Source organism: Myotis nattereri, assembly GCF_964212035.1.
Source record: "Myotis nattereri genome assembly, chromosome: 2".
NCBI lineage: Eukaryota > Metazoa > Chordata > Mammalia > Chiroptera > Vespertilionidae > Myotis > Myotis nattereri.
Genome location: NC_138076.1, coordinates 193,220,949 through 193,248,545, shown reverse-complemented (window position 1 = coordinate 193,248,545; position 27,597 = coordinate 193,220,949). Strand labels below are relative to the sequence as shown.

General features: G+C 39.2%; 1 protein-coding gene across 1 annotated transcript in view; it reads right to left on the bottom strand.

Annotated features, from left to right (window-relative positions):
- Positions 1-27,597, bottom strand: part of LOC308513992 (alpha-2-macroglobulin-like) — a gene marked incomplete at its 5' end in the record, with an annotated part of 55,817 nt that overhangs the window by 7,369 nt on the left and 20,851 nt on the right. The window contains 14 exons of the mRNA XM_081084028.1: positions 862-989; positions 1,152-1,370; positions 10,156-10,379; positions 12,466-12,646; positions 15,544-15,618; positions 15,893-16,049; positions 17,351-17,438; positions 17,779-17,955; positions 18,411-18,494; positions 22,555-22,606; positions 23,044-23,165; positions 23,523-23,649; positions 24,677-24,905; positions 25,922-26,060. Coding sequence (XP_080940154.1) covers positions 862-989; positions 1,152-1,370; positions 10,156-10,379; positions 12,466-12,646; positions 15,544-15,618; positions 15,893-16,049; positions 17,351-17,438; positions 17,779-17,955; positions 18,411-18,494; positions 22,555-22,606; positions 23,044-23,165; positions 23,523-23,649; positions 24,677-24,905; positions 25,922-26,060 — 2,002 coding nt within the window. The remainder of the gene's footprint in view (positions 1-861; positions 990-1,151; positions 1,371-10,155; positions 10,380-12,465; positions 12,647-15,543; positions 15,619-15,892; positions 16,050-17,350; positions 17,439-17,778; positions 17,956-18,410; positions 18,495-22,554; positions 22,607-23,043; positions 23,166-23,522; positions 23,650-24,676; positions 24,906-25,921; positions 26,061-27,597) is intronic.

Sequence of the window (27,597 nt, the reverse complement as noted above, 5' to 3'; positions counted from 1 at the left end):
GACCAACAGACTACTGTGGAAACAAATGGTCATTGACATCCTTTACCCTGTGAAGGCAGCAGTACCTCAGACAGAAATTCGGGAAAAACTAGCCAAACTGTATAAGACCACATCATCTTTGTATTTGGATTCAGAATCCATTTTGGTGTTGGCAAGACAACTGGCTTTGGCAGGATGTATGGTTCTTGGATTACACAAAGAAAAATGAACCTAAATATAGACTTGTAAGACATGGCCTGTATGAGAAGAAAAAGACCTCAAAAAAACACAAAAAGCAAAAACAAAAAACAGGGAAAGGAATGCAAGAACAGAATAAAGAAAGTCAGGGGGACTGCAAAGGCCAATGTGAGTGCTGGCAAAAGTGAACTGGAGATGGGACAGCGGAAGGAGTAAAGATTCTTCAGTGACTTTATTTGTGGTGACTGTGCAGATTTTAATGAAGGGATTAATAAACCAAGAACTTAAAAAATAAAAAAAATAATTCCTCATCTCTTTCCTGGATAAGGCAAGAATAATATAGGATTTCACTACTGTAGAATAAAATTAGGATGAATCATTACATTATAATGAAATGAGAAATCCAGATCAGGGTCAAGGGATAATGTTCTACCTTTACTTATTATTGAGGGAAATTAATAACCTTTAAATAATGAGGTGTGACAATAATGGATTCTGAAAGTAGAGGAAGGACAATGTAAACCTCATCACTGAGAAATTCTGTATCAACATAAGAACATATTACTTTTTTGGTAAATGTAATACAAACATTCACCATCCCAGTGCTCGGCTTAGTGAGGAGTTCCGGTAAGAAGATTGGTTGTTATATACACAGAATTAAGTGATTCAGTCAGAAAGTCTTACCTGACATTCAGTGAGACCTGGAAGGTGGTGTGGGCTTTGGGTCCTTCACAAGTTTGGGGCAGAGTCTGTACCCCCAAAGCAAATGGGAACTCTTCTTTTTGGGGGAGAATATTATATTTCAAGGATGTCTGTGGAACATCAAAGACAAATATTTGTGTTTTCCCCTTCCCCATTATTTCTCCCAACTTTCTTAACACTTTTTGATTTGTTCCATCATTTCCTGAATTAGGACTTTTCAGGGCAAATGGTTACTATGAACCCTCTGTTCTCATCTGCTCCAAGAGTCTCACCTGGAGGTAGACACACCCTTTTCCTGTTGCTGTCATGCTGTAATCTCCAGGCACCTTTGGCAATGAAATCTGCTGCAGTAACAAGCGGTTGTCGTTGTTCACTTGGAAATTTGTGGAAAATGTCCCTGAAGATTGAATGGTCACCTGTACAGGCTTCCCAGTCCTGGTGAAAGTAGCTGCTCCATATTTGGACAAAGCATGGAGAGCCACCACTGTGTCCTGAGAGAGACAAGTGAGAGAACCTCTTAGGTATGATAACCCTTTGAGGACTCAGAGGCCCAAGTTAACTGCCACAAAAGGGCCTTTGATTTCCTATTTCCCTCACTACTTAAACACTGGAGTTCTAATTTCATTACTTGTTAGAATCCTTAAATAGATGACAGCACCATAATATCCACATAGCTTCCATGGACTATATGCCCTAAATTTTATTTTATTTCTCATAAAATTGATCCTTTTCTTTCTATAAATATATGTGGAATATAAAATGTAGAAAATATACACATAAATTGGAATCATTTATTGACATTAGCTATTTGCCTATATTTTTTTTTATTTTGGTGAATACTATTTTTTATTCATCAAATAGTTTTTTTGTCAAATATTGTAAAACTTAGTCATAACTATGCATTTTTCTTTTGTATTCTTTTTTTATTGTTTAAAGTATTACATGTTTCCTTTTTCCCCCATAGACCACTTCCCTGGTCACGCCCACCCACCAGTGCATCCTCCCCTAGCTTCTGTGTCCATTGGTTATGCTTATATGCATGCATACAAGTCCTTTGGTTCATCTCTTACCCAACCCCCACACCCTCCCCTGCCATCCTTCTGAGGTTTGACTGTCTGTTCGATGCTTCTCTGTCTCTGGATCTATTTTTGTTCATCAGTTCATGTTGTTCACTATATTCCATAAATGCATGAGATCATGTGATATTGGATTATTCTTAAGTATTAATTACTGTACACATTAAAAGTATAGGTTATATATATATATATATATATATATATATATATATATATATATATGAGGCCCGGTGCACAAAATTCATGCACTGGAGGCGGGAGTGGTCCTCAGCCTGGCCTGCGCCCTCTCGCAGTTCAAGACCCCTTGGGGAATGTCTGCCTGCTGGCTTAGGTCCACTCCCCACAGGTATCGGACCTAAGCCAGCAGGTGGACATCCCTCTCGTAGTCTGGGAGCCCTCACTCCTTACTGCCTGCTTGCTTGCTGCTCCTTACCTCTCAGCTCACTCCTCCTTAGTGCTGCTGTGTAGGCGAGAGAGGCTCCTGCCACCACCGCTGTGCTCACCAACCATGAGCCCAGCCCCCGACTGAGCGGCGCTTCCCCTGTTGGATTGCACTGACCACCAGGGGGCAGCTCCTGCATTGAGCGTCTGCCCCCTGATGGTCAGTGCACATCATAGCGACCGGTCCTTCTGGTCATTCCTCTGTAAAGGTCGCTTAGGCTTTTATTTTATATATATATATATATATAAATAATATGTATATATTTAATATATATATACATATATATATTTTATATATATATGTAAAATATATATATAATATACTTTTTTCACTTTTAATGACATATTGAGAAAAACAGTAAAAATAAGTTGAGTTAACACTCTTGAAGCATTTGAAAACTTAACAACTGTGGTTATACCAAAGTTCAGCTGTGCTGCAGCCGCCAAATTAAATTCTCTGCTGCTGAGGTCAGTATCTCAAAGAGCTCTCGAAAGAGTCCTTTGTAACCATGATCAAGGTGATGTTTCAGTTTCTTCAAAGGAAATAATTATAATTATCCCCTTGATTTATTGGCATTTTTATTTGGCTTTTTTTTTTTTACTTGAAGTTTGAATTCTCCTTTTAATATTCATATTTTTAATTCTCATCAACATTGAACCTGGATGACATCCTGAAATTATATATATAAAAGCCAAAGCTACCATTATGACTGGTCGACTGAATGACCGGTCATATGACGATGCACTGACTACCAGGGGGCAGATGCTTAATGCAGGAGTTGACCCCCTGTTGGTCAGTGCTCTCCTACAGCCAACCTCTCTCGGTCACTCCCACCAGCTGGCCAGTCCCAAGCAGCCCCAGTTGCTGGCCAGGCCCAGGGACCCCCGCCATGCACAAATTTGTGCACCGGGTCTCTAGTATATTTATAAGAAATAAATGCTGACCATTCTAACAACATTTTTTAGTTTTTTTCCATTCATATGAAACAATACAACATTAAGTATAATGAAGAAAGCATAGAATGGCATTTTGTAATGGGTGTGTAGGCTAACAGCTAAATTCTCTGAAGATAAAACTTTTTGCTGTGTAATTATTGATAAATTTTTTAGATATAAAGTTATATTGTTAGGATCAGGAGGTTGGATGAATAAAGATAGTTCTTTTTGCTTCTGATGAATAAATGGGTAGAGGAAGCATAAAATGTGTCAGCTTTAAAAGAAACTAGTTAGGGAGCATTCTCTCAATCCCTTGAGATTTTGCTTCTCGGCAATTGTCATCAGTTTGGCTCAAGTAAATTCATAAAAAATTCTTACAGGTTTGGACGTTCCTTATTTTGACATTTACATGGCTTAAGGCAGCAGGATTACAAAGAAGCCCACCAGAACCACCTTGTGGACACAGACCCTTGCCAGTAGGGGCCCATGGTGTCCCACTGGCTCCTTGTGCAACAGTTGAACTTGGATGGGGAAATTGGCCTCTGACAAACAACAGGAACATAGCTAAGACAGACAGAAAGAAAGAGGCTTGTGTAGCCTGCCCCCATCCAAGGAACAGCAGCATCCTGATCACCACTCCCTCTGTCTGAGGAACAGAAGCTGTGTGTGAAGCCTCCCCCCACCAGCCAGAGGAGCCACCACAACTGTGAACAGCAACGACCAGAGGAGCTGCTACCAACTGAGGAGCAGCTGCTACCACAACCACCTGAGGAGCAACCGCAGCCCGAGGAGCCACTGCCACCCAAGGAGCAGCCACTGAATGACTCAACATCTAGATATGGAAATACGATCAAACATGGGTAGACAAAGAAATCCCCAAAGGAAAGAAAAGGAGGACTTGCCAGAAAAGCAGCTAAGTGATACAGAGGCATGCAACATGACAGAAAAAGAATTCAGATTAAGGGTCCTAGAGTGCATAAACCGGATGGAGGAAAAAATCAAAAACTTATGCAAGAAGCAAGAAGAGAGAATACATTATCAATAAATTATGAAAGAACCAACAAGAAATAGAGATGAAAAAATGAAAAAAATCAAAAAATTATGTAAGAACCAAGAAGAATTGAAGAGTGATATAGCTGCAATAAAAAACACCATTGAAAGTTTCAACAGTAGACTAGGAGAAGTGGAGGACCGAATTAGCGAATTAGAAGACAGGGAAACAAAACACACCCAAACTGAACAGCAATTGGAGAAAAAAATTAAAAGACAGGAGGAGAGCCTAAGGAAGCTTGGGACAACATGAAACGAAACAACATATGAATAATAGGGGTGCCAGAACAACAGAAAGAGGAACAAGGGTTAGAAAACCTATTTGAAGAAATAATATCAGAAAACTTCCCAGAGGTGGGGAAGAAAAAAATCACACAAGCACAGAGAGTCCCAAACAAGGTGAATCCGAAAAGACCCACACCAAGACACATCATAATTACCATGGCAAATGTTCAGGACAAAGAGAGAATCTTAAAGGCTGCAAGAGAGAGACGGAAAATTACATTCAAGGGATCTCCCATTAGATTATCCAATGATTTCTCAACAGAAACATACCAGGCCAGAAAAGAATGGACGGAAATTTACAAAGTGATGCAAAGCAAAGGACTGAATCTAAGAATACTCTATCCAGCAAGGCTATCATTCAAAATTGAAGGGAAAATAAGAAACTTCACAGACAAAAAAAGGCTAAGGGAGTTTATCACCACCAAGCCAGCAATGCAAGAAATGCTAAAGGGACTGGTGTATAAAGAAGAAATAAAAAGCTCAGAATGAAAACAGCCACACAAAAAAAGAAATGGCTACAAACAAGTACCTTTCAATAATAACTTTAAATGTAAACGGACTAAATTCTTCAACCAAAGACATCGAGTGGCTGAATGGGTAAAAAACATGACCCATACATTTGCTGTCTACAGGAGACCCACCTCAAAAGAAGGGACTCACACAGACTGAAAGTGAAGGGATGGAAAAGTATCTTTCAGGCAAATGGAAATGAAAAAAAACTGGGGTAGCGCCGAAACCGGTTTGGCTCAGTGGATAGAGCGTCCGCCTAGGGACTGAAGGGTCCCAGGTTCGATTCCGGTCAAGGGCATGTACCTGGGCTGCAGGCACATCCCCAGTAAGAGATGTGCAGGAGGCAGCTGATCGATGTTTCTCTCTCATCGATGTTTCTGACTCTCTGTCCCTCTCCCTTCCTCTCTGTAAAAAATCAATAAAATATATTTAAAAAACACACACAACAAACTGGGGTAGCAATACTTATATCGGAAAAAATAGACCTCAAAGTGAACGCCATAACAAGAGATAAGGTAGGCCACTTCGTAATACTAAAGGGATCAATACCACAAGAAGATATAACCCTGGTAAACATATATGCACCCAATGCAGGAGCACCCAAATACATAAAAATACTCCTGGAAGATATCAAAGGAGAGATCGACAACAATACAATCATAGTAGGGGACTTTAATACACCACTGACATCACTGGATAAATCCTCTAGACAAACAATCAGCAAAGAAACAGCAATCCTAAATGACTCACTAGATCAGATGGACTTAATTGACATCTTCAGAACACTTCACCCCAAAGCCACAGAATATACATTCTTCTCAAGGGCTCATGAGACATATTCAAATATGACCACATATTGGGTCACAAACAAAGTCTCCCCAAATTGAAGAAGATTGAATTCATACCAAGCATCTTCTCAGACCACGATGGTATAATATTAGAAATAAACTACAATAAAAACAACCCAAAATACTCAAACACTTGGAAGCTGAATAGCATGTTATTAAATATTGATTGGGTTACCAATGAGATCAAAGAAGAAATTAAAAACCTCCTGGAAACTAATGACAATGATAACACAACAATCCAAAACCTATGGGACACAATGAAAGCAATCCTGAGAGGGAAGTTTATAGCTCTACAGGCCTATCTCAAAAAACAAGAAAAAAGGATAGTAAATCATCTAACTCTACAACTCAAAGAATTAGAGAGCAACAAAAAAAGCCCAGAGTGAGCAGAAGGAAGGAGATAATAAAGATTAGAGCAGAAATAAATGACATAGAGACCAAAAAAACAATACATAAAATCAATGAAACCAAGAGCTGGTTCTTTGAAAGGATAAACAAGATTGATGAACCTCTAGCCAGGTTCACCAAGAAGCAAAGAGAGAGGACCCAAATAAACAAAATCAGAAACGACAGAGGCGAAATAACAACAGACCCCACAGAAATACAAATGATTGTTAAAAAATACTATGGACAACTCTACTCCAACAAACTAGACAACCTGGAGGAAATGGATATATTCCTAGAAAAATACAACATAACAAAACTCAATCAGGAAGAATCTAAAAATCTCAATAGGCCAATAACTATGGAAGAAATTGAGGCAGTCATCAAAAAGCTTCCAGCAAACAAAAGCCAAGGACCAGATGGCTTCACAGGGGAATTTTACCAAACATTCAAGGAAGAGCTAAAACCTATCCTCCTCAGACTACTACAAAAAATCCAAGAGGAAGGGACACTTCGCAGTTCATTCTATGAAGCCAGCATCACCCTAATACCAAAACCAGGTAAAGACAACACAATGAAAGAGAATTACAGGCCAATATCCCTCATGAACATAGATGCCAAAATCCTCAACAAAATCTTAGCAAATCGGATCCAGCAGTACATCAGAAAGATCATACACCATGACCAAGTAGGATTTATCCCAGGGATACAAGGATGGTACAATATCCGAAAATCAATAAATGTGATACATCACATAAAGAAATTGAGAGAAAAAAACCACATAGTCATATCAATTGATGCAGAAAAAGCATTTGAAAAAATCCAACACCCATTTTAGATAAAAACTCTCAGCAAGGTGGGAATAGAAGGATCATACCTCAACATAATGAAAGCCATATATGACAAACCCACAGCCAACATCATACTCAATGGACAAAAACTAACACCATTTTCCCTAAGGACAGGAACAAGACAGGGATGCCTACTCTCACCACTTCTGTTCGATATTGTACTGGAAGTATTAGCCATTGCAGTTAGACAAGAAAAAGAAATAAAAGGCATCCAAATTGGAAAAGGAGAAGTAAAACTGTCCTTATTTGCAGATGACATGATATTGTACTTAAAAAACCCTAAAGACTCCATCAAAATCTATTGACTTAATAAATGAATTCGGCAATGTAGCAGGATACAAAATTAATGCCAAGAAATCTATGGCATTTCTATACACCAATAGTGAACTTACAGAAAGAGAGATTAAAACAATCCCATTTACCATTGCACCAAAAATTTAAGCTCCCTAGGAATCAACTTAACTAAAGAGGTAAAAGACCTATACTCAGAAAACTTCTGGACATTAAAAAAAGAGATAGAGGAAGACATAAACAGATGGAAGAACATACCGTGTTCATGGATTGGTAGAATCAACATTATTAAAATGTCCATACTACCCAAAGCAATCTATAAATTCAATGCACATCCCATTAAAATATCAATGGAATATTTCTCAGGCCTAGAACGAACTCTCCAAAAATTCATCTGGCATAAAAAAAGACCCTGAATAGCTGCAGCAATCCTGAGAAAGAACAAAGTAGGTGGGATCTCAATACCAGATATCAAGCTGTATTACAAAGCCACTGTTCTCAAAACTGCCTGGTACTGGCACAAGAACATACATATAGATCAATGAAATAGAATAGAGAGCCCAGAAAGTGGCCAGAACCAATATGCTCAATTAATATTTGACAAAGGAGGCAAGAACATACAATGGAGTCAAGATACTCTCTTCAATAAATGGTGTTGGGAAAATTGGATGGATACATGCAAGAAAATGAAACTAGATCACCAACTTACACCATACACAAAAATAAACTCAAAATGGATAAAGGACTTAAATGTACGATGGGAAACCATAAAAATACTAGAAGAATACAAAGGCAACAAAATCTCAGACATATGCCGAAGCAATTTCTTCACCGATACAGCTCCTAAGGCATTGGAAACTAAAGAGAAAATGAACAAATGGGACTACATCAAAATTAAAAGCTTCTGCACAGCAAAAGAAACCATCAACAAAACAACAAGAAAGCCCACTGCGTGGGAAAACATATTTGCCAATGTCATGTCTGATAAGGGACTAATCTCCAAAATTTATAGGGAACTCATACAACTTAACAAAAGGAAGATAATCCAATCAAAAATGGGCAAAGTATCTAAATAGACACCTTTCAAAAGAGGACATTCAGAAAGCCAAGAGACATATGAAAACATGCTCAATGTCACTAATCATCCAAGAGATGCAAATCAAAACAACAATGAGGTACCATCTCACACCTGTCAGACTGGCTATCATCAACAAATCAACAAAGGACAAGTGCTGGAGAGGATGTGGAGAAAAAGGAACACTCGTGCACTGCTGGTGGGAATGCAGACTGGTGCAGCCACTATGTAAGACAGTATGGAGTGTCCTCAAAAAACTAAAAATGGAACTCCCATTTGACCCTGTGATCCCACTTCTAAGAATATATCCCAAGAAACCAGAAACACCAATCAGAAAGGATATATGCGCCAATATCGGTGTGGCTCAGTGGATAGAGCATTGGCTTGCGGACTGAAAGGTCCCAGGTTCGATTCCGGTCAAGGGCATGTACCTGAGTTGCGGGCACATCCTTAGTAGATGTGCAGGAGGCAGCTGATCGATGTTTCTCTCTCATCTATGTTTCTAACTCTCTATCTCTCTCCCTTCCTCTCTGTAAAAAATCAATTAAAAAAAAAAAGAATAGAAAGGATATATGCACCCATATGTTCATAGCAGCACAATTCACCATAGCTAAGATCTGGAAACAGCCTAAGTGCCCATCAGTAGATGAATGGATTAGAAAACTGTGGTACATCTACACGATGGAATACTATGCTGCTGTAAAAAAGAAGGAACTCTTACCATTTGCAACGGCATGGATGGAACTGGAGAGCATTATGCTAAATGAAATAAGCCAGTCAATGAAGGAAAAACACCACATGATCTCACTCATTCATGGATAATAAAGACCATTATAAACTTATGAACAAAAATAGATACAGAGGCAGAGCTGCCTCAAACAGATTGTCAAACTGCAGCGGGAAGGCCGGGGAGGGTTTAGGGGCAGGAGGGAGGGTGGTAAGAGATCAACTGAAGGACTTGTATGCATGCATATAAGTATAACCAATGAACATAAGACACTGGGGGGTAGTGGTGGCGGGGGATTGTTAAGGGCAGGAAGAAAAGGAGACATATGTAATACTCTTTGTAATACTTTAAGCAATAAAACAATTAAAAAAATAAGAAAAAATAAAAGAAACCAGTTAAATGAGACCTAAGAACGAAGAGCTGTTCAAGGAGAGATTATTGGGTTTTGGCTACTATTTCTGGGAACTTTGAAAGGAACTCTTAGAACTTCCAAAAGGTTGGTAGATTTTTAAATTCATCCTGCTATGGTATTGACAGTGGCGTCCCATTATTGCCTTAGGGGAGGTAGAGTAGTTACTGGACAAAAGAGACTGTGATAATAATACAGGGAGGGGTACCAGAATTCTATACATTTTCTGTTTAGCTCTCTTTGACTTTCATTTCCCTTTATTTCTTAGAATTCTAATAATATTTTCCTCATTTCAAAGTCTCATCTTTATGTTGTATTCTTGGATATGTTTATATCTTGTTCAAAACTTTTTGTACCTGAAGGTGAAGTAAAAGGTTTTGGGAAACTACAAACCTGGGTGGAAGAGAAGCCCCCTTGAGAATTCTGTTGCTTTGTGATCCACTTCACAATGTGTGATGCGGAAGTCAGCTCCTCTGAGGTTGGGGCAGGCTGGGCCATGAGGTGAGCCAGGAGCACATAGGATGTCATCTCCACCTCAGCAGAGGGAGCCTGGGGTTGGTAAAAATGTTCCAGTGGTGCCTTGGGTTTCTGAGGTCGTGTCCAGTGAACAGAATTATCTGGGGATGAGAAAAATCAATGTATGAGTGACTGTATATCCACATTTAATTTAAGGTTAAAGTACCTAAGCCAGAGCTGAAATGAGGATTGCATTCCTATAATAATCTCTTGACCTTTATCTGGTTGATTTTCCTTCTATGTAAATCTGAACATGGTTTGTGTTAGCAAGGTTAAGGAGGAAAATGTTGCTGGGATGAGAAACCCATATTCATCTAAGTTTTCAAAAGGTTGCTATAGTTGGGTTGGTGGGAGAGCAAAATTGCAGGGCATGTTCTCTCACTGGTGATCATATTTTTTTTTATTTCTGATATTTTGCAGACCTTATCTGGGGTTTGTTAAATTTTCTATCAAGCCTGCCCTTAGAGGTTTCTTGTGAGGATCATGAATCACTTGAGATAATAGAATTCATACTCATTCGATCGGAAAAACAATACAGTAATCCTTAAAATACCAAAGACGGACAAGGATGTGAAATAATGGGAACTGATTTGCACTGCTGTGGGAAGTGAACTGCTCTTTGGAGAGCAATTTGGCAATATCCAGCAAAGAGAAAGATGTGCTTAGCCTACTATTCAGCAATTACACTTCTCAAAGAATAACTTAGAGAAATTCACACACATGCACAAGGAGACATGTATGTATTCATTGCAGTGTGGCTTGTTATAGCAACAAGTAAGAAAGAAGAAAAGATCCATGAGGAGAGGCACTCCATATAGACCATGACCTTTTATGTATTGTAATATATTGTTCAGCAGTGAATATTAATGAGCTAGAGCCCAGCTGGCGTGGCTCAGTGGTTGAGCTTTGGCCTATGAACCAGGAGGTCACGGTTTGATTCTCGGTCAGGTTATATGCCCAGGCTGAGGGCTCAATCCCCAGTACTATGTGTCATGTACTCTACCAGGAGGCAGCCGATCAATGATTGTCTCTCATCATTGATGTTTCTATCTCTCCCTCTCCCTTTCTCTCTGAAATCAATAAAAAAATAAAATTAATGAACTAGGATTATAGGCACCCATATAGAGGACTTCTACTAACATAATGTTGAACTTAAGAAAAACAAAAGGTAAACAAACAGCTAAGAAAATAAGATGCAGAAATAATCAAAAGTATGATACTGCTTATCTAAAGATGAAAAATGTAAAAATTTTGAATATTATTTAGGGATACATTTGCAATAAAAATATTAAGAAATCCACAGAAATTATAATGAGAAGTTCAGGATAATGATGCCCTTTAGAGTGGGAATGGTATACAGGGAATTTTTCCTACAATGGTAATATTTTATTTCTTAATCTTGAAAGGAAGTATAAAGGTTTTTGCTAATTATTCTTTATGACTTCTTGTATGTCTGAAATATTTCCCAATAGAATTTTAAGAATTAACAATTAATGGCACTGTCGAGGGGGAAAGTTAGAATATGTTTTCTTGAATATCTTATTATCATTTGCATTTTATTTTCTATTTCTTTGACCTCCCCCATATAGACCAATGTTTACAAAGAAGTATTATGTGAGCATAAAAAGATTTGTCAACATTATCAGTCTTGTAAAATGAGCATAGAATACCAGAAGTTGTTCACGTTGCTACTTCCTTCAGTCCTTTCTTATATTTGAGATGATATGATGCACCAGGTAAAGGTTGGATATATATATTAATAAGTGTTATCTTAATCATAGTAGCTCATACTTTTATAGCACTTACTATGTGTCATATACTCTACCAAGTGCTTTACATGGATTAAATCATTTAACTCTGACAAACCACCCTATGAGGTAAATACTATTGTTATCACCATTTTACTGATGAGGGAACTGAAATACAGACAAGTTAAGTGACTCGCTCCAGGTTACATAAGTAATACATTTTGGAGTGGTTTCCAGGGGCCAAGCTTCTCACTATTACAGTATACTGCCTCTTTTTTGATGTGTGATTTGATTAAGAAATCCTAGATTTTATAATAATATAGATTAAAAAAGAAGGAAGTAAGAGGTCACAGGAGGTAGGTGGAGGGGATTTTTGCAATTTAGTAGTATTTGATACAGAGAATGTAGGATGGGAGAAAGATTTCAGGTACGCACTCACCTTCCTTCACTGCTTCCTCATTAAGTGACGTGAGTACTTCATTCTTCTTTTCCTGGTTACCTGCCAGAGCAAAAGCATAGGCCAACAGTGCCTTGGTGTAGACATGGCTTCCATGGCGTCCTTCCTTTGCTGACTTCCAGGCTGACTCCAGGCAGAACATGGCATTACGGACAACAGGGTGCTGTGAAGGGGCGACAAGAAGGGAACTGAGCTGTGTGGACAGGGAGGCTAGCGTTCCCAGGTAAATGCAGACTGTAAACAGAAGTGAAAAACAATTTCAGATGCATTTGTCTATCTATCCTCATTCTTATGGAAGGCAGCTATGCTCACCACTATACCACCAACGCCTTCTATCCTCATTCTTATGGATAGAGAGAATTATAGTTTTTTTAAAATATATTTTTTATTGATTAAGATATTACATATGTGTCCTTATCCCCACGTTACCCCCTACCCCACCCCCTCCGCTCATGCCCTCACCCCCCCCCCCCCCCGTTGTCCGTGTCCATTGGTTAGGCCTATATGCTTGCATATAAGTCCTTTGGTTGATCTTTCCCCCTTACCCCCACCCTCCCCTACCTTCCCTCCAAGGCCCGACAGTCCAATCAATGCCTCTCCGTCTCTGGATCAGTCCTTTTTCATCGGTTTATGTTGTTCATTATATTCCACAAATGAGTGAGATCATGTGGTATTTATCCACTCTCCAGTTCCATCCATGCTGTGGCAAATGGTAAGAGTTCCTTTTTCTTCTTCCTCTTCTTAAAGAACACCTTTCAGCATTTCATATAATGCTGGTTTGATGGTAATGAACTCCTTTAGCTTTTTCTTATCTGTGAAGCTCTTTATCTGACCTTCTATTCTGAATGATAGCTTTGCTGGATAAAGTAATCTTGGTTGTAGGTTCTTGCTATTCATCACTTTGAATATTTCTTGCCACTCTCTTCTGGCCTGCATGGTTTCTGTTGAGAAATCAGCTGACAGTCGTATGGGTACTCCCTTGTAGGTAACTGACTTTCTTTCTCTTGCTGCTTTTAAGATTCTCTCTTTGTGTTTTGCTCTTGGCATTTTAATTATGATGTGTCTTGGTGTGGTCCTCTTTGGGTTCCTTTTGTTTGGGGTCCTCTGCGCTTCCTGGACTTGTAAGTCTATTTCTTTCACCAGGTAGGGGAAGGTTTCTGTCATTATTTCTTCAAATAGGTTTTCAATATCTTGCCCTCTCTCTTCTTTTGGTATCCCTATAATTCTGATGTTGGTACGCTTGAAGTTGTCGCAGAGGCTCCTTACACTATGTTCATATTTTTGGAATCTTTTTTCTTTTTTCTTTTTCAGTTGGGTATTTTTTGTTTCCTTGTATTTCAAATCTTTGACTTGATTCTTGGGATCCTCTTGTCTGCTGTTGGATCTCTGTTTATTATTCTTCATTTCAGTCAGTGCATGCTTAATTTCTAGTTGGTCCTTTTTCATATCCTTGAGGGTCTCACTAGATTTCTTGAGGGTCTCACTAAATTTATTGGTGGTTTCCATAAAATTCTTGAAAAACCTTATAAACGTGGTTTTGAACTCTATATCCAGGAGTTTGCTTTCCTCCATTTCTGTCATTTGTGACCTGTTTCTTTGTCTCCGCATTTTTTATGCTTCCCTGTGTTGGTAGAGTGGTTTTGTGTGCTAGGTGTCCTGTAGGGCCCAATGGCTCAGCCTCCCCCGTTACCTGAGGTGGACACTCTTGGTGCACCCCCTTGTGGGCTTTGTGCACAGTCTTGTTGTAGTTATGCCTTGATTGTTGTAGGATCACTGGGAGGAATTGACCTCCAGGCCAATTGGCAGTGAGAATTGGCTGTGTCTGCAGTGGGAGAACTTCTGTGCGGAAGACACCCTTCTGGGGCAAGATTTGCTTCAGTGGGGCTTTGGTTCTCACTGAGTCTGCCCCATGGGTGTGTCCCTTATGGATCTGAGGAGTTGTAATCTGGATGGCCCCCCTCTGACCACTGGGTACACTGGCTCTTGGAGGTTACCCAGCAGGAGCTATGAAGAGAACTGCAGATTCCCCTTCCTTTTTTGGAGTTTGGAGGTGCCCTGATGAGGCCCAGCTGTGAAGCAATGCAAGCTGCTGTGGGGCCTTGGGCCTTCTCTTGGAAGTTCTGGGTCTATGGCCCAGCTGCAGTTTGTTAGGTAATTTTCCAGTTGCAAAGGGCCAGGACATTCATATGCAAAAGCCTCTGCCGCAGCCTCGGTGGGGCGGGGTCTCAGGGAATCAAAGGGCAGAGCAAGGAACTATGGCGGATTCTCAGCCCTGCCCTAAGGGGCCGAGCGCGTCTCAGTGTCCTGATAATTTAATTGCTGCAAGCACCTCTGAGGGAAAGCCGCCCTCGAGTTCTGAGTTCTGCCCGCTGCCAGACAGTCCAGTTTCTCCCCGTATGAGTCCTGGGTCCCCAGAGACTTCCCGGAACCAGAGTTCAGAGCAGTTGGGAGCTTGTGACTCCCTCCCAAATCAAAAAGACAGCCGCGTCCTCAGGTACCAGCCCCTTTCCGTGCACTCTCGAGCCTCCGTACCTTTGCACTTTACTGCCGCAGCTCCTGACCCTCAATGTGCTTTTCTCTTTCCTTCTAGTTGTAGATTTTCCACTCCGCCAGCCTTCCTGTAAGTTCTGGATGATGTCCGTTTTGTCTTTTTATTGTGTTTTGATGTTGTTGTAGGAGGCAGCAATTTCGGTGTTTCCCTATGCCGCCATCTTAGTTTCTCCGAGAATAGTAGTTTTTATCTGTTATTCTCACATTTATAAGGCAGAAACATAGGCCATATCTTTTTTCTTTCGAATTCATTGTGTGTGTGTGTGTGTGTGTGTGTGTGTGTGTGTTGGGGAGGGAGATGATTAGGGCATAAATAGCCCAGGAGCATCACTGGGAAAGTGTAAATCTTTTTAATGGAGTGACCTACTTCTCTATTGAGCTGGGAAGCATTGAATTGCATAGAAGGAAAGCTGACACTTGGCTTTTAGTAGGGTAATAGTTCACACAGCAAGTTAGTAGTTTCATGGCATCCAGACTCAAGCTTCAGCAGGGGAAGGAGGTGGTACCTACAGTGATGGGAAGAGGAATCTCCAGAAGGGCAATGGTGATATAGGCAGAGAGGGTCTCTTCATCTTCTACTCCACCCTGTAAATATGCACAAGAGAGATTTGAGTAATTTAACTTCTGACAAGACTCTTAGTGAGCTCTCTGTTTTTTACTGTCATGGAATTTATCCTTTTCCATATTCATCCCAATGGGGCAACAGATCATAACCTAAATGCTATCCCCTCTTTCTTGCTACTATCCAGGTTTTATGTTCTTCTGATGCCTTCCCTAAGGAATCCCTAGGTTACTACCCACTCTTCTCATCCTTGATTTGCCTCATCATGGACAAGTCAAAGGTGTGAGGACACTTCACCTTAATGGCATTGTTGAGCAGTGATCCAGAACTTCTGAAACAGCCATTGTCCTTCTGTTTTTGGGAGAGCCAGGTGAGGGCTTGATTAATGTGTGCTTCATTGATGAAGATGTAACGTCGAGCCTGAGCAAAAGTCTTCAGTACAAAGGCGGTGAGCCTGAGTGGGGAGGAAGGGATGATGATATTTATGTTGTTACATAAATGGTTTTACAACCACTTTGCAGCAGTAGGCTTCATAGGACACTGTTTACATTGATATTTGTGAGGAGTCCGAGCTCAGGCCCTTTTCCTAGAACTCAGTCCCTGTTCAGGCACCACTTGTTACAGCCAAAGGTGATCCTGAGTTGGGGGAGTGGGGATGAAAGGATTGAGAAAAGACAGACAAGAGAATGAAAGCTGGGTCTCGATGGGACGCTGCTCCCTGATGAGGAGACAGCATCAGCGCCCACAAGCCGTGTCTTTATTTTATAGCAGATGCCACGAGGCAAAGTAGGGGTGTGACCAAGTTGTTTACAGCATTCTCGAGAGTTTCAACCTCACTTAACTACTTGCACCCGAAATCTATCACAAGGCACGTGGGGCTACGTGTTTGGACCATAGGTTCAAGCTTACAACCATAGCTGTTGGCTATAATTGTGCTGGGAGGGCCCTGCCCTCCAGCTGGGACTTGCATGTGGCAATGAGAGGACCCTGTCCTTTCATTAGTCCGAGACTTGAACTTGGCCAAAGCACTGTAGCCGTGCCCCATAGATATTAGTCATCTAACAGGAATTCTTGTGTATGTAGAGCTCCCATCCCCTTTGAACTGCTAGCTCTAATGAATTTGCTAGGTCATGTATTACCTTGCTGACCCACATCCTCTTTGCTACAGAGAGTCTAAGTACTTCTAATGTTACTTTAAAAGAACATATTTGAGTAAGGCTTTAAATCTTTCTTTTCTTTAGAGATTTCCTTTGGTAGATGGCAGAGTCTTCTCATATACAACTCTTACATGCAATAAAAACCTCTAAGAATACTTTGCGTAGAGATTGAAAAAGTGTTTCATATCATAGGTCCTTTTCATTTCTTTCCTTCTATTGGTGAATTTATTCTCAGTCAATTTGAGTATGATCTAAAAAAACATAATATAATCTGAAGTGAACGTGAAATTATATGATATGTTCATTGGCCATATCATAAAAATGCTCTTATTTATGGGAATAGTTTTTAGAAAAAAATTATTTTAGAAAGAAGACCTTGATGTATTATTAACAGGATGAATTTGGGTGTCAAGTGTAGCATACATGTATTTGAATCTCAGCTTTTCTGTTTATTACCTTGCCAATCTTGGTGTATTTATCTAATAGAATCAAGTATAGGCTTAATAATATATATTTGATAAGGTTACTGTGAATATAATCATGATAATATATGTAAATGAGCTGGCACAAAAATAGCTCAAAAAACTCTTTTTCTTACCAGGTATTGCCTGTGCTCCTGCCATATGTCTCCCCAAACGTACTATAGGAGCCATCAGAGTGCTTGTAGTTCAGCTGTCTCTGGTAACCTGGAGTGGAAGGTTTATGAAACAGTATGAAAGATTGTACATGCTGTAGCCAGAGAATTATCAAAATGCTTTGGCCTTGTGATATTTTTAAAAATTTTCTGTCATATGTTAGAAGGTTCTCAGTCCAAAACATTTTATTGGAGTTTGGGCCCTGGATAGTTACCATGAAATTAACTTTCAGAGTATTCTTTTTTTTTTTTCATAGTATTCTTATCATAAGAACTATCATAGTATGATACGCGAATGTATCATAGTATTGATAAGTAACTCAAGCCTATTGGGAAACCCAGTTTATTAAAGTAATACTGTGAAGTTTTCACTCATTCATTCAGTCACTCACCAGTATTGAGGAAGCCAATGGCCTTGGACTTGACCTCTGGAGTCAGTTGCTGTGTTTCATTTAGATAATTCAGAACATAGATATTAGGAGTGAAGAGGACCATATTCTGTTCTCCACAGCCATAGGGCATTTTTAGGAGATTTTGTGTGTTTCTCATGGCAGAGGCTAATATGTCTCCTAAAGAATGGGAGAGATAGGAAGTCATAAAGCTTATTAATTATAACTTATCAGAATCAGAAATAAATAAATTATTAGCTGGGGTAAAGAAATGAAGATTTTTAGGAAAGGTAAATTTTCCAGGGATAGAAGTATGATTGGAATCAATAAACAAGCCCGAAAAAGGAGAGAAGAAAGAAGTTTAAATTACAATTGTTATTTTGAGAAAGTATTTATGGAAAAAAATGTAGTAGAAACTGTCAATATCTATAATAATAAAATTTTAATATGCTAATTAGACAAGACATCTTTCCAGACGACCTTCCAGATGAAGCTGGGGCTATGAGGGAAGCCTGGGTCCTGGGTGCCAGAGGGAAGCCCGTGCCAGCAGCTGGGGGAAGGAAGGTCTAATCTTGCACAAATTTTGTGCACCAGGCCTTTAGTACTAGATTAATCTACTTGGGCTGAGGACTTACCCAAAACTGAGAAGGAGGCTCGGGCAGAGTCTTCTACCACATTTGGTGGCAGCTTCAGAGATACTTGATCAGGCACCTCAGCACCTAGAGAAAAAAACAAGTCAGTCATAATGAAAACTATTTCTGCTATATATCCTCTTGAAGAGCTCTAAGACCAAGAAGTCAGAACTATGCTTTACCTAAACTTCTGAAAAGCTGTCTCTCTTTGAATATTCCAGTTTTTTTATAAGTGGTCCTCCCCCAGCCACTTTTTCTATTTATGTATAGAGTTGCATTCTAAAAGAAGCATACACATTTACTAGTGCCCCTGATATCATCCTATGGCTGATACAAGATGGTTATCACAAAATAATATATTTAATGTCCATCCCCAACCTCCTTACTCAACAGTTATGACAGAAAAAACACACAAAACCCCCTGATGTATACATAAACAAAATAAAAATATCAAAAATTTCCTAAATTCTATAATAATGCTCTGTCTTAACTTTCACCAAATATGAAAATAGTATTTTTATGGAAGTACTGGACATAGGGGTGGGGCAAAGATGAACAAAATTTGACTCATTGAAAATAAATAAGACGATTGTTGCTGATAAGCATAGATTTGCTGCCATTCTAATGTTGGTGAATTACATGAAGATGAAAAAAAGTGAAGTGTATTTATCTTAGTGCTACATTTCTTCTTTGTAAAATTAATAAAAACTTTTGTCAAAAGGTACAAGGTTTTAGTTATTCAAGATGCATAAGTTCTAGAGGGCTACCATTTAGCATAGTGCCTGTAGTTAACAATATTGTATTGTATACATAAACATTTGCTAATAGGAGAGATCTTATATTAAATGTTCTTATCATCTATATATATAAAAGCCTAAGTGACTGGTCAGTTGATCTGTCGCTATGACACGCACTGACCACCAGGAGGCAGATACTCAATGCAGGAGCTGCCCTCTCATGGTCAGTGTGCTCCCATAGCCTACCTCCCATGGTCAGCCAACCTCCCATAGTCCCTCCATCCAGTGCCAGCCAGTCCAAGGGACCCCACCCTTGCATGAATTCATGCACTGGGCCTCTAGTCTCTATTTATAAAAGCCCAGCGACCAAATGGCAGAATGACCAGAATAACCAGTCGCCCAGTTGCTATGATGTGCACTGATCTCTAGGGGGCAGATGCTCAATGCAGGAACTGTCCCCTGGTGGTCAGTGTGCTCCCACAGTGGAAGTGCCGCTCGGCTGACTGGAATGAGCGGCTGCTCCTGCAGTGGGAGCAGCTGCTAACAGGTCCAGGGTGAGGCTGAGTCTTTGCACCTATCGAATACTTGAGACAATCCAGACTTTGGCCTGACCCCAGCTGATGCAGGCCCTCTAAGGTGTGTTCTGGAAAGAATGTGAGGAGCTGGCATAGGTGGTTGGCAATAGGGGACATGACTGTGGATCCCCTGGGAAGGCTGTCCTGATGGCTGAAGATCCTGGAGCATGGCTGCCCTGAATATCCCCCATGGTGTCAACGACCTGGCATCACACATCAAGGACATTTACTGAGTGGCTTTGGGGTGCAAAGCTCTCCACCAGGTTCCCCAAGGACACAGAACATGCCTTTACCCAAGATATTACCCCGAAATATCAGCTCAGATTAATTTCCTCATTTACACATTCAGCAGCTGCTCAGAGGACGGGTCCACAGCCACTTGGCTGACCCGGGTGAGTAGCTGCTCCCTCAGCAGGCTGATCCCCACAAGCCACGCCCCAACCAGTGCATGAATCCATGCACCGGGCCTCTAGTGCAAAATAATAGAGTGGGAGGAAACTTTTTGAGATGATGGTTAGGTGTATGGTAAAGGTTGTGGTATATAGTTATATCTTCAAACTCATCAAGAAGTCTACATTATGTATGTTAAATTATATTAGTTATATAATTAAATTTAAATTCAATCATGTAGTTAAGTATATAATGTTTTTATGTATTTACTACATATAGTTATATTAATTATGCATACATTATTTGTATGTTAAAAAACTATTACTTAAAAAAAAAAGAAAACTTCTATAAGGAAACAGACATAAGTAAACTAAAAAGACAAACTACCAACCAAAAGAAAAGAAAATATTTGTAACCCTAGCAGTTTGACTCAGTCAACAGAGCATCGGTCTGTGGACTGAAGGGTCCCAGGTTTGACACCAGTCAAGGGCACATGCCCTTGTTGCTGGCTCGTTCCCAGTAGGGGGCATGAAGGAGGCAGCCAATCAATGATTCTCTCTCATCATTGATGTTTCTATCTCTCGCTCCCTCTCCCTTCCTCTCTGACATCAATAAAGAAATATATTTAAAAAAACCAAAAAACCAAACATAGTTATTTAAAAAAGGAAAATAATTGTAACTTATTCAATAGATAGAGTCAGTGTCCTACAGTTGAATCAGAAAAAGGACAAACTACTCCATCAGTTTAGAATAGTCAAGGATGTAAATGCAATTCATAAACATGTACAAATAAGCTCATCCTCACTTGTGATTAGAGAAATATAAGTTAAAACAACCAAATTTTTGGTTAAAATGAAAAACTTTTATGGTAATAGATGATGGTGATCATTGTGGGGAATGTAAATTGGTGGAAATATAAACATGAATTTAAGTAAAAAATTATTTTGTTAAAACTAAGAATATACTTACTGCCTTCTAATCAGGAATTTCACAGTTTGATATCTACTTTGTACACAGGGTGCCTACATTTGTGTATGTATGTACAGATGGGGCAAAAGTAAGTTTACAGTTATGAAAATGTGGAACACAATTTATTCTGTATTATTATTGATCAACTATTGAATTCTTTTCCATAGGAACAACTGCAAATGTACTTTTGCCCCACCCTGTATGTACACTTGCATATATTTATTTATCCATGCATGTATTTATTTATTCCTTTATTCTGATGAGTAGTTGGAAAAAAAGATTTGTGAATGACTATAAAAACCAAGCAGAACTGTGATATAGTATTAAATTAAATGGAACTTAAAGGAGATACCTAGATTTATAATTTAACATGGATAAATTTTGAAGACAAATTACTGAGTAAAAGTAAGCAAGCAAAAGAATGAAACTTACGCCATATAAATACACAAATTTGTGTACACATATTATTTCTAAACATACACGGATGATCATTGAAGTATTAGAAAGGCTGTAAGAGTGACATTAACCTTAATATGAAGTTTTTTTAAAAAAGGAGAATTCATTTTTATATTACACAGGTAATTAAAGTTAGTTATAATAAAACTAACTGATGATTAGCTCTAGATAGATGTATAAGAGTTAAATTAAAATGAACTCAGAATTGGAGGAGAAGCCATGATAAAAGGATTTGGTGATAACACTAAATTCATTTTAATGTATAAATAAGGCTAAACAGCCAAGCAATTATATTTTTAGTACACATTTTATATATTTGAAGTCTTGACAATATAAAAATCATAATGGATAGAAATTAGTAGGAAGACAGAGAAAGGCAAGGAACATATATGTGATGTTGATTTGACATCACTTTGAGGTAAGAACACATTGTGTTGATATATTTCCTAGTGTACTAAATTTTATAAATGTTTTTGTTTAGACAATTCTCCACCAAGATAAAGTTATGTCTTTTACTGTCAGTCCCTGCCAAATGACTGCCAGCGCCTCAGGTACAGGATTGGCATCATACAAATACTGACGTAACAGTAATGGTACAGGCTATGACAACTTCTTCAGGAAATAGCATGTCCCATTATCAAATGCTGTTGGGTGGCCTGAATTTAGCTACTCATATATTGTATTACTAAATAATCAGGAAAATATACCCTTGGCAATATTCTGATTCTACCCACGTTCTACCTATAGCTACATCACGCATTGGTCAGAAAAAAATTTTAGTGGTTGCAAAGCTGCTGTAAGAGAAAAAGACTCAAAATTCATGAGCTATGGATATTCTCCTGATCAAATGACTTGACCTCTCCAAGACCATATTTATCATTTGTCAGATGGGTTGAATGGCTCTTTGGGTCTTACTTAACTAATAGGGTGCATGTAGAAGTAATATATAAAATTCTTTGAGCTTCAAATGTTATACAAACTTTAGTTAATGTTATTTTAATTATTAAGGCTGATTCTTACCTGATGGGCAAAGCAGGGAGTTGAATGTTGCTTCTTTCTCTATTCCTTCAGGCTTTATGTGGAAAGAAAGGAAAATTAGAGGAGAGAATGAACTGACTTTTAGGACACTTGTATTGATAGGGCAACCACAAATTTCTTGATAGTAAAGAGAAGAACTAGAACTGATTTTTCAAGTATATTATATAAATAAATTGTATAAGCAAAAGCAATATGAAGGAGACAGATTGATAGATGAGAAAGTGAGAGGAAAATGTGAAAATAAATTAAGAGAGAGAGAGATGGAAAGACAAATAGAGGCAGATATATATATATATACATATATATATGTATATATATATATATATATCTCAATATCTATAAAAGAATATTATGAAGTATCTCATGACCATATATTTTGTAGCCCTTCTTACCTAAAAGTCATAATCTCAACTGAATTCAGCATTGTTTTCATTAACACATTGTTACCTATATATGGGCAGGCTTACTCACTTCCACTAAAAGGGGCTTGATGATTGTGTCTTTCTTTCCATATTGAGGGACCACAGCCACCTCAGTCCCACACAGTTCTTGAGACTCCAGTGCTTCTGCATTCACGGTGAAATTCACAGCCCCTGAAAGAAGGGCCAGTAGACATGAGCACCACCTCCCCTTTCTTCCATCCTCTAAACCCCTAGATTTAGAAATGTTCTATACTTCTCCCCCTTTTTATGTTGTGTTTTAAAAACATAGGAGCAGGAATAGAAGCAGCACAAGCTAGAGAATAATGATTCTGAGCATTTGAAGTGGAAATGAAGGTGAGGGTAGTAAAAATATCCATCTAGACCTCCTAGAATAAAAGACAAAGAAAAAAAATCCTACCATCTGGGGAAGGGGTGTCTTTGCCTGAGGGAAGTAGAAGTAGATATAAGAATCCCACTGACATACAATCTTTGAGTAGGATTGAGTAGTTTTAGGAATCTGTCCGTCACCTAATGACTTTGGAGTTACTGCCCAGGTCACGGTTTGTCGTCCATTCCCACAGATGCAGTGAGAGTCTTGTTCCTTCTCCCCTGGGACAGCCAGGAATGCAGGAGAGGCTTCTAGGTGCACCCTGACCTGAAATCACATGTGAGACAGAGGCGAGATCAGAGGAAGAAGGGTACCAAAGAAGAATGAGGTGAAATAAAGCATTTTGGAGAGTGGTTAGATTTCAGGTTGCCTAATATTGAAGACCTTATAGGTAGAATTGAACTTGAAATATTAGTATTTTTGTATAACCTGCTCTTTCATGGGACCAGAGGTGAGGAAAAGTCATGATGACATGTGCCGGTGGGAGCTCTATTTCTTTGACTGAAATCTTGACCATTCTCTCAGTTTTCCCAGTAGAGTACACGAGATTGGTAAACAGGTATGATTTCAGTGGATATAAGATGCTCACAAATAATTTTTAATTAATGACACATGAAAAGTTAAATATATGGGAATGTAGAGATTGAAACCTTGAAGAATCTAAGACATGTAAATGACGCCTATTGATTTTTGATGTCCATATCAGAAATCTTCATACGACACAAACTTCCTAACCTTAGAAGATTGTGATGAGTTAGAAACTTGAGACAACATGGGTGGACTTTCACAATAGGATGCTAAGTGAAATGCCAGTCACCAAAAGCTAAGAACCATATAATCTCACCCATATGTGCGATATAAAATTGAAAATCAAGACACAGACAATAGTATGGTAGTTACTAGAGGTAAGAGAGTGGGGGTAGCAAAGGGAGCCAAATATATGGTGATGGAAGAAGATTTGACTTTGGATGGTGGGCACACAATGCAATATACAGATCATGTGTCATAGAAATGTACACTTGAAATCTATGAAATATTGTTAACCAATGTCACCCCAGTAAATTTAATTTAAAAATATTAGAAAGGAAAAAAAAAGGGACTCAGAAACTTGTTTTAAGTTGCAATCTGATATTTGCAGATATCAGCAATTATAGTTATGAATATGCATATGAATATCTAATAGTACTCTTCTTCTGATAAGCACATTTTCCACACAGGAGTTTGATAGTATTCCTAGGAATGCAATTTTAATTTAATTAACCTTTTGTTCAATTTAGGAAAGCGAGGTCCTTACCCGGATGCAATTGGGAAGGTAGTTTAGGACAGTAGCCTTGAGTGTGAAGGCCTCTCCACGGATCACAGAGTAGGGCATTGTGAGTTCCACAAAGAAAGGCTGGAAGGCTCGGAGAGTGGTGGGAAGAGAGAGGCCAATTCCAGTGTCATCGGACAGGCAGAAGGCTCCTGCCTTCCACTCAGTGATGGTATCAGGGACTGTTACTCCTACTTCAGCCACGCCCGATGAGCTGGGGAGGATGGCAATGTGAAGAACAGAAAGTAAGCAGTTAAATAAATCCTTTCTAGGAACCCCTATAAATGATTCTATTGCCATGATTTAGATGCACTCAGAAGAAATACTAATAATGAAGAGTGTAAGCAAGGCTTAAAATAGAATAATATAACTCCTTTTCTTCCAAATCTGATCATTTTAAAGTCTAGTCTATATTAGAACCTCCTATAGACATATAGCTGCAGTATAATCTACTATAGACGATCCTATATAATCCTATATAATCGAAGCATAATATGCAAATCGACTGAACGGCCAAACAACGAAATGATCATCCGGAGGACCACCTGGGACCACGCTATGACACCCATTTGCACCAGGCCAGCCAAGGCGGGTGCGATGGGATTGGTTGGGGCTCGGACATTGCCCAATGAACACCCAGCAGAGAAGGGCCCAGGTCACTTACCTGCGGGCTGTGGCGGGTGGGCGGGGCCTCTCTCTGTGAGGGAAGCCCAGGTCCTGGGTGCCAGAGGGAAGTCGGTGCCAGCAGCCAGGGGAAAGAAGGCCTTCTCTTGCACAAATTTCGTGCATCAGGCCTCTAGTATAGTTATAAACTAAATATGTAATTTGAGATTGTTCTTAAATTTTGATCTCTATTGTTCCACTTGAGGGCGAGTTTATAATTTTCAATTCTACCACTATTGTGTATATAGTTCGCCTTACTGATTCTGTTCTTAATTCAAGAATGCTGACCAATAAAGGGCCTCTCTAAAGTGTTAATTCATGCAGTGCTTGGTTTTATTTAGTCTTCATGCCTGTTTTTTGGACATTTTTGAATTAAATTTGTGCCAAATTTCTTAGCTCTGATGCAATTTATTAGTGAGGTGCCATAGCAGAGGTAGTTATGTCCAATTTCTCCTAAAAACAACAATGTGTCCAAAATAAATACTGGGACTTTGAAAAATTAATTAAAAATTGAAAATTATGAGGAATATCTACTGTTGTATCTTATATATAAAGGAAGTTACTTACTCTACTACCACCAAGTCCCAGATCCACGTCTCAGGAAAGTATTTTCTCACAGTCCCTGTGATAGGCTCTGTGACAGGCTCTGTGACAGGCCCTGAAGCACCTCTTAAATCAACACTGTTGATTCTCATTTCCATTGCGTCTATGGTGGGTGAGGGAGGAGACAAAAACAATAAATATAAAGATCAAGCTTAGCCAAAACCGGTTTGGCTCAGTGGATAGAGCGTCGGCCTGCGGACTGAAAGGTCCCGGGTTTGATTCCGGTCAAGGGCATGTACCTGGGTTGCGGGCACATCCCCAGTAGGAGATGTGCTGGAGGCAGCTGATCGATGTTTCTCTCTCATCGATGTTTCTGACTCTCTATCTCTCTCCCTTCCTCTCTGTAAAAAATCAATAAAAAATATATATTTTTTTTAAAAAAAGATCAAGCTTATAAGAAACTGTGATAAGTGCTACAAGAGAAATAAACATGGTGATGAAATAGGAACCAGGAGAGGACACTTGGGTGGTAAGGAAAAGCTTCTTTGAGAAGGTAATGTTTTAGCTGAATTCTTAACTATTGAAATAAGCTAGGAGTGAAGTGGGGGAAGAGAATCACAAACAGAGAACATAGAGACAGAGGCAGAAAGAGCCTAGCATTGTCTGTGGGGCAGAAAGGAATCCTCTGTGGCTATTGCACATTGTGCAAGTGAAGATTTCTATGACATGGGGGCGGGAGGGGGGAGGAATCAAAATTTCCATTTGGTATGTTTCTCTGTGGGAGAAACGAGAAATCATATCTAGACATCACGGCAGGGGCTTTGTGGAACAGTTCATGGGAGTGAAGGGATAAAGGATTACAAAAAGAGTACCTGGGTTGCAGATTAGATCCTGGCCCTGGTGGGGAGACGGGCGGGATATGTGTCTCTCTCACATCTCTTTCTCTCTCTCCTTCCACCCTCTCTAAAAATCAATTAAAAAAATATTTTCACTCCTCGGGTTAGGATTAAAGAAAAAAAAGCTCTTTATTTCCTTATGTTTCAAAAAATCAGAGTTAGGATCTCTTATCCTGTTTACTATAACTTCAAAGCACACAGGAAAAATATTTGTGCATATATATACTTGTACATAAATAACTATAAATCTGATCAAAGATTATAGAATATAATTTATAAATAATAATACAAATATACAATACTTTAAATTCCAGATAGACAATTCATCATTGAATTTTTTCTTTAAAAAATATTTTTATTAATTTCAGAGAGGAAGGGAGAGGGAGAGAAAGAGAAAGATCAGTGATGAGAGAGAATCATTGATTGGCTGCCTCCTACATGCCCCCTACTGGGGCTCCAGCCCCCAACCTGGGCATGTGCCCTTTACTGGAATCAAACCTGGAACCTTTCAGTCTACAGGCCGATGCTCTATCCACTGAGCCAAACCAACTAGGCCGAATTTTTTTCTTGATATTTGACAAACTCTTTGGTTTGTACTCAACCTGTATTCAACCATGATTTGACAATCAGACTAGAAGCAAATGCTTCATTACTATCTGACTCATCAAAGAAATAGCCCATGTCATTGATAAATGGGTGATTTCAACACGAATATTGCCTGATGTTATTGGGACATTAAGGAACTTCTTCACTTGATTGGCGAGAATGTAGCCCGACTTATGAACATTTCTGTTTCTGTTTATA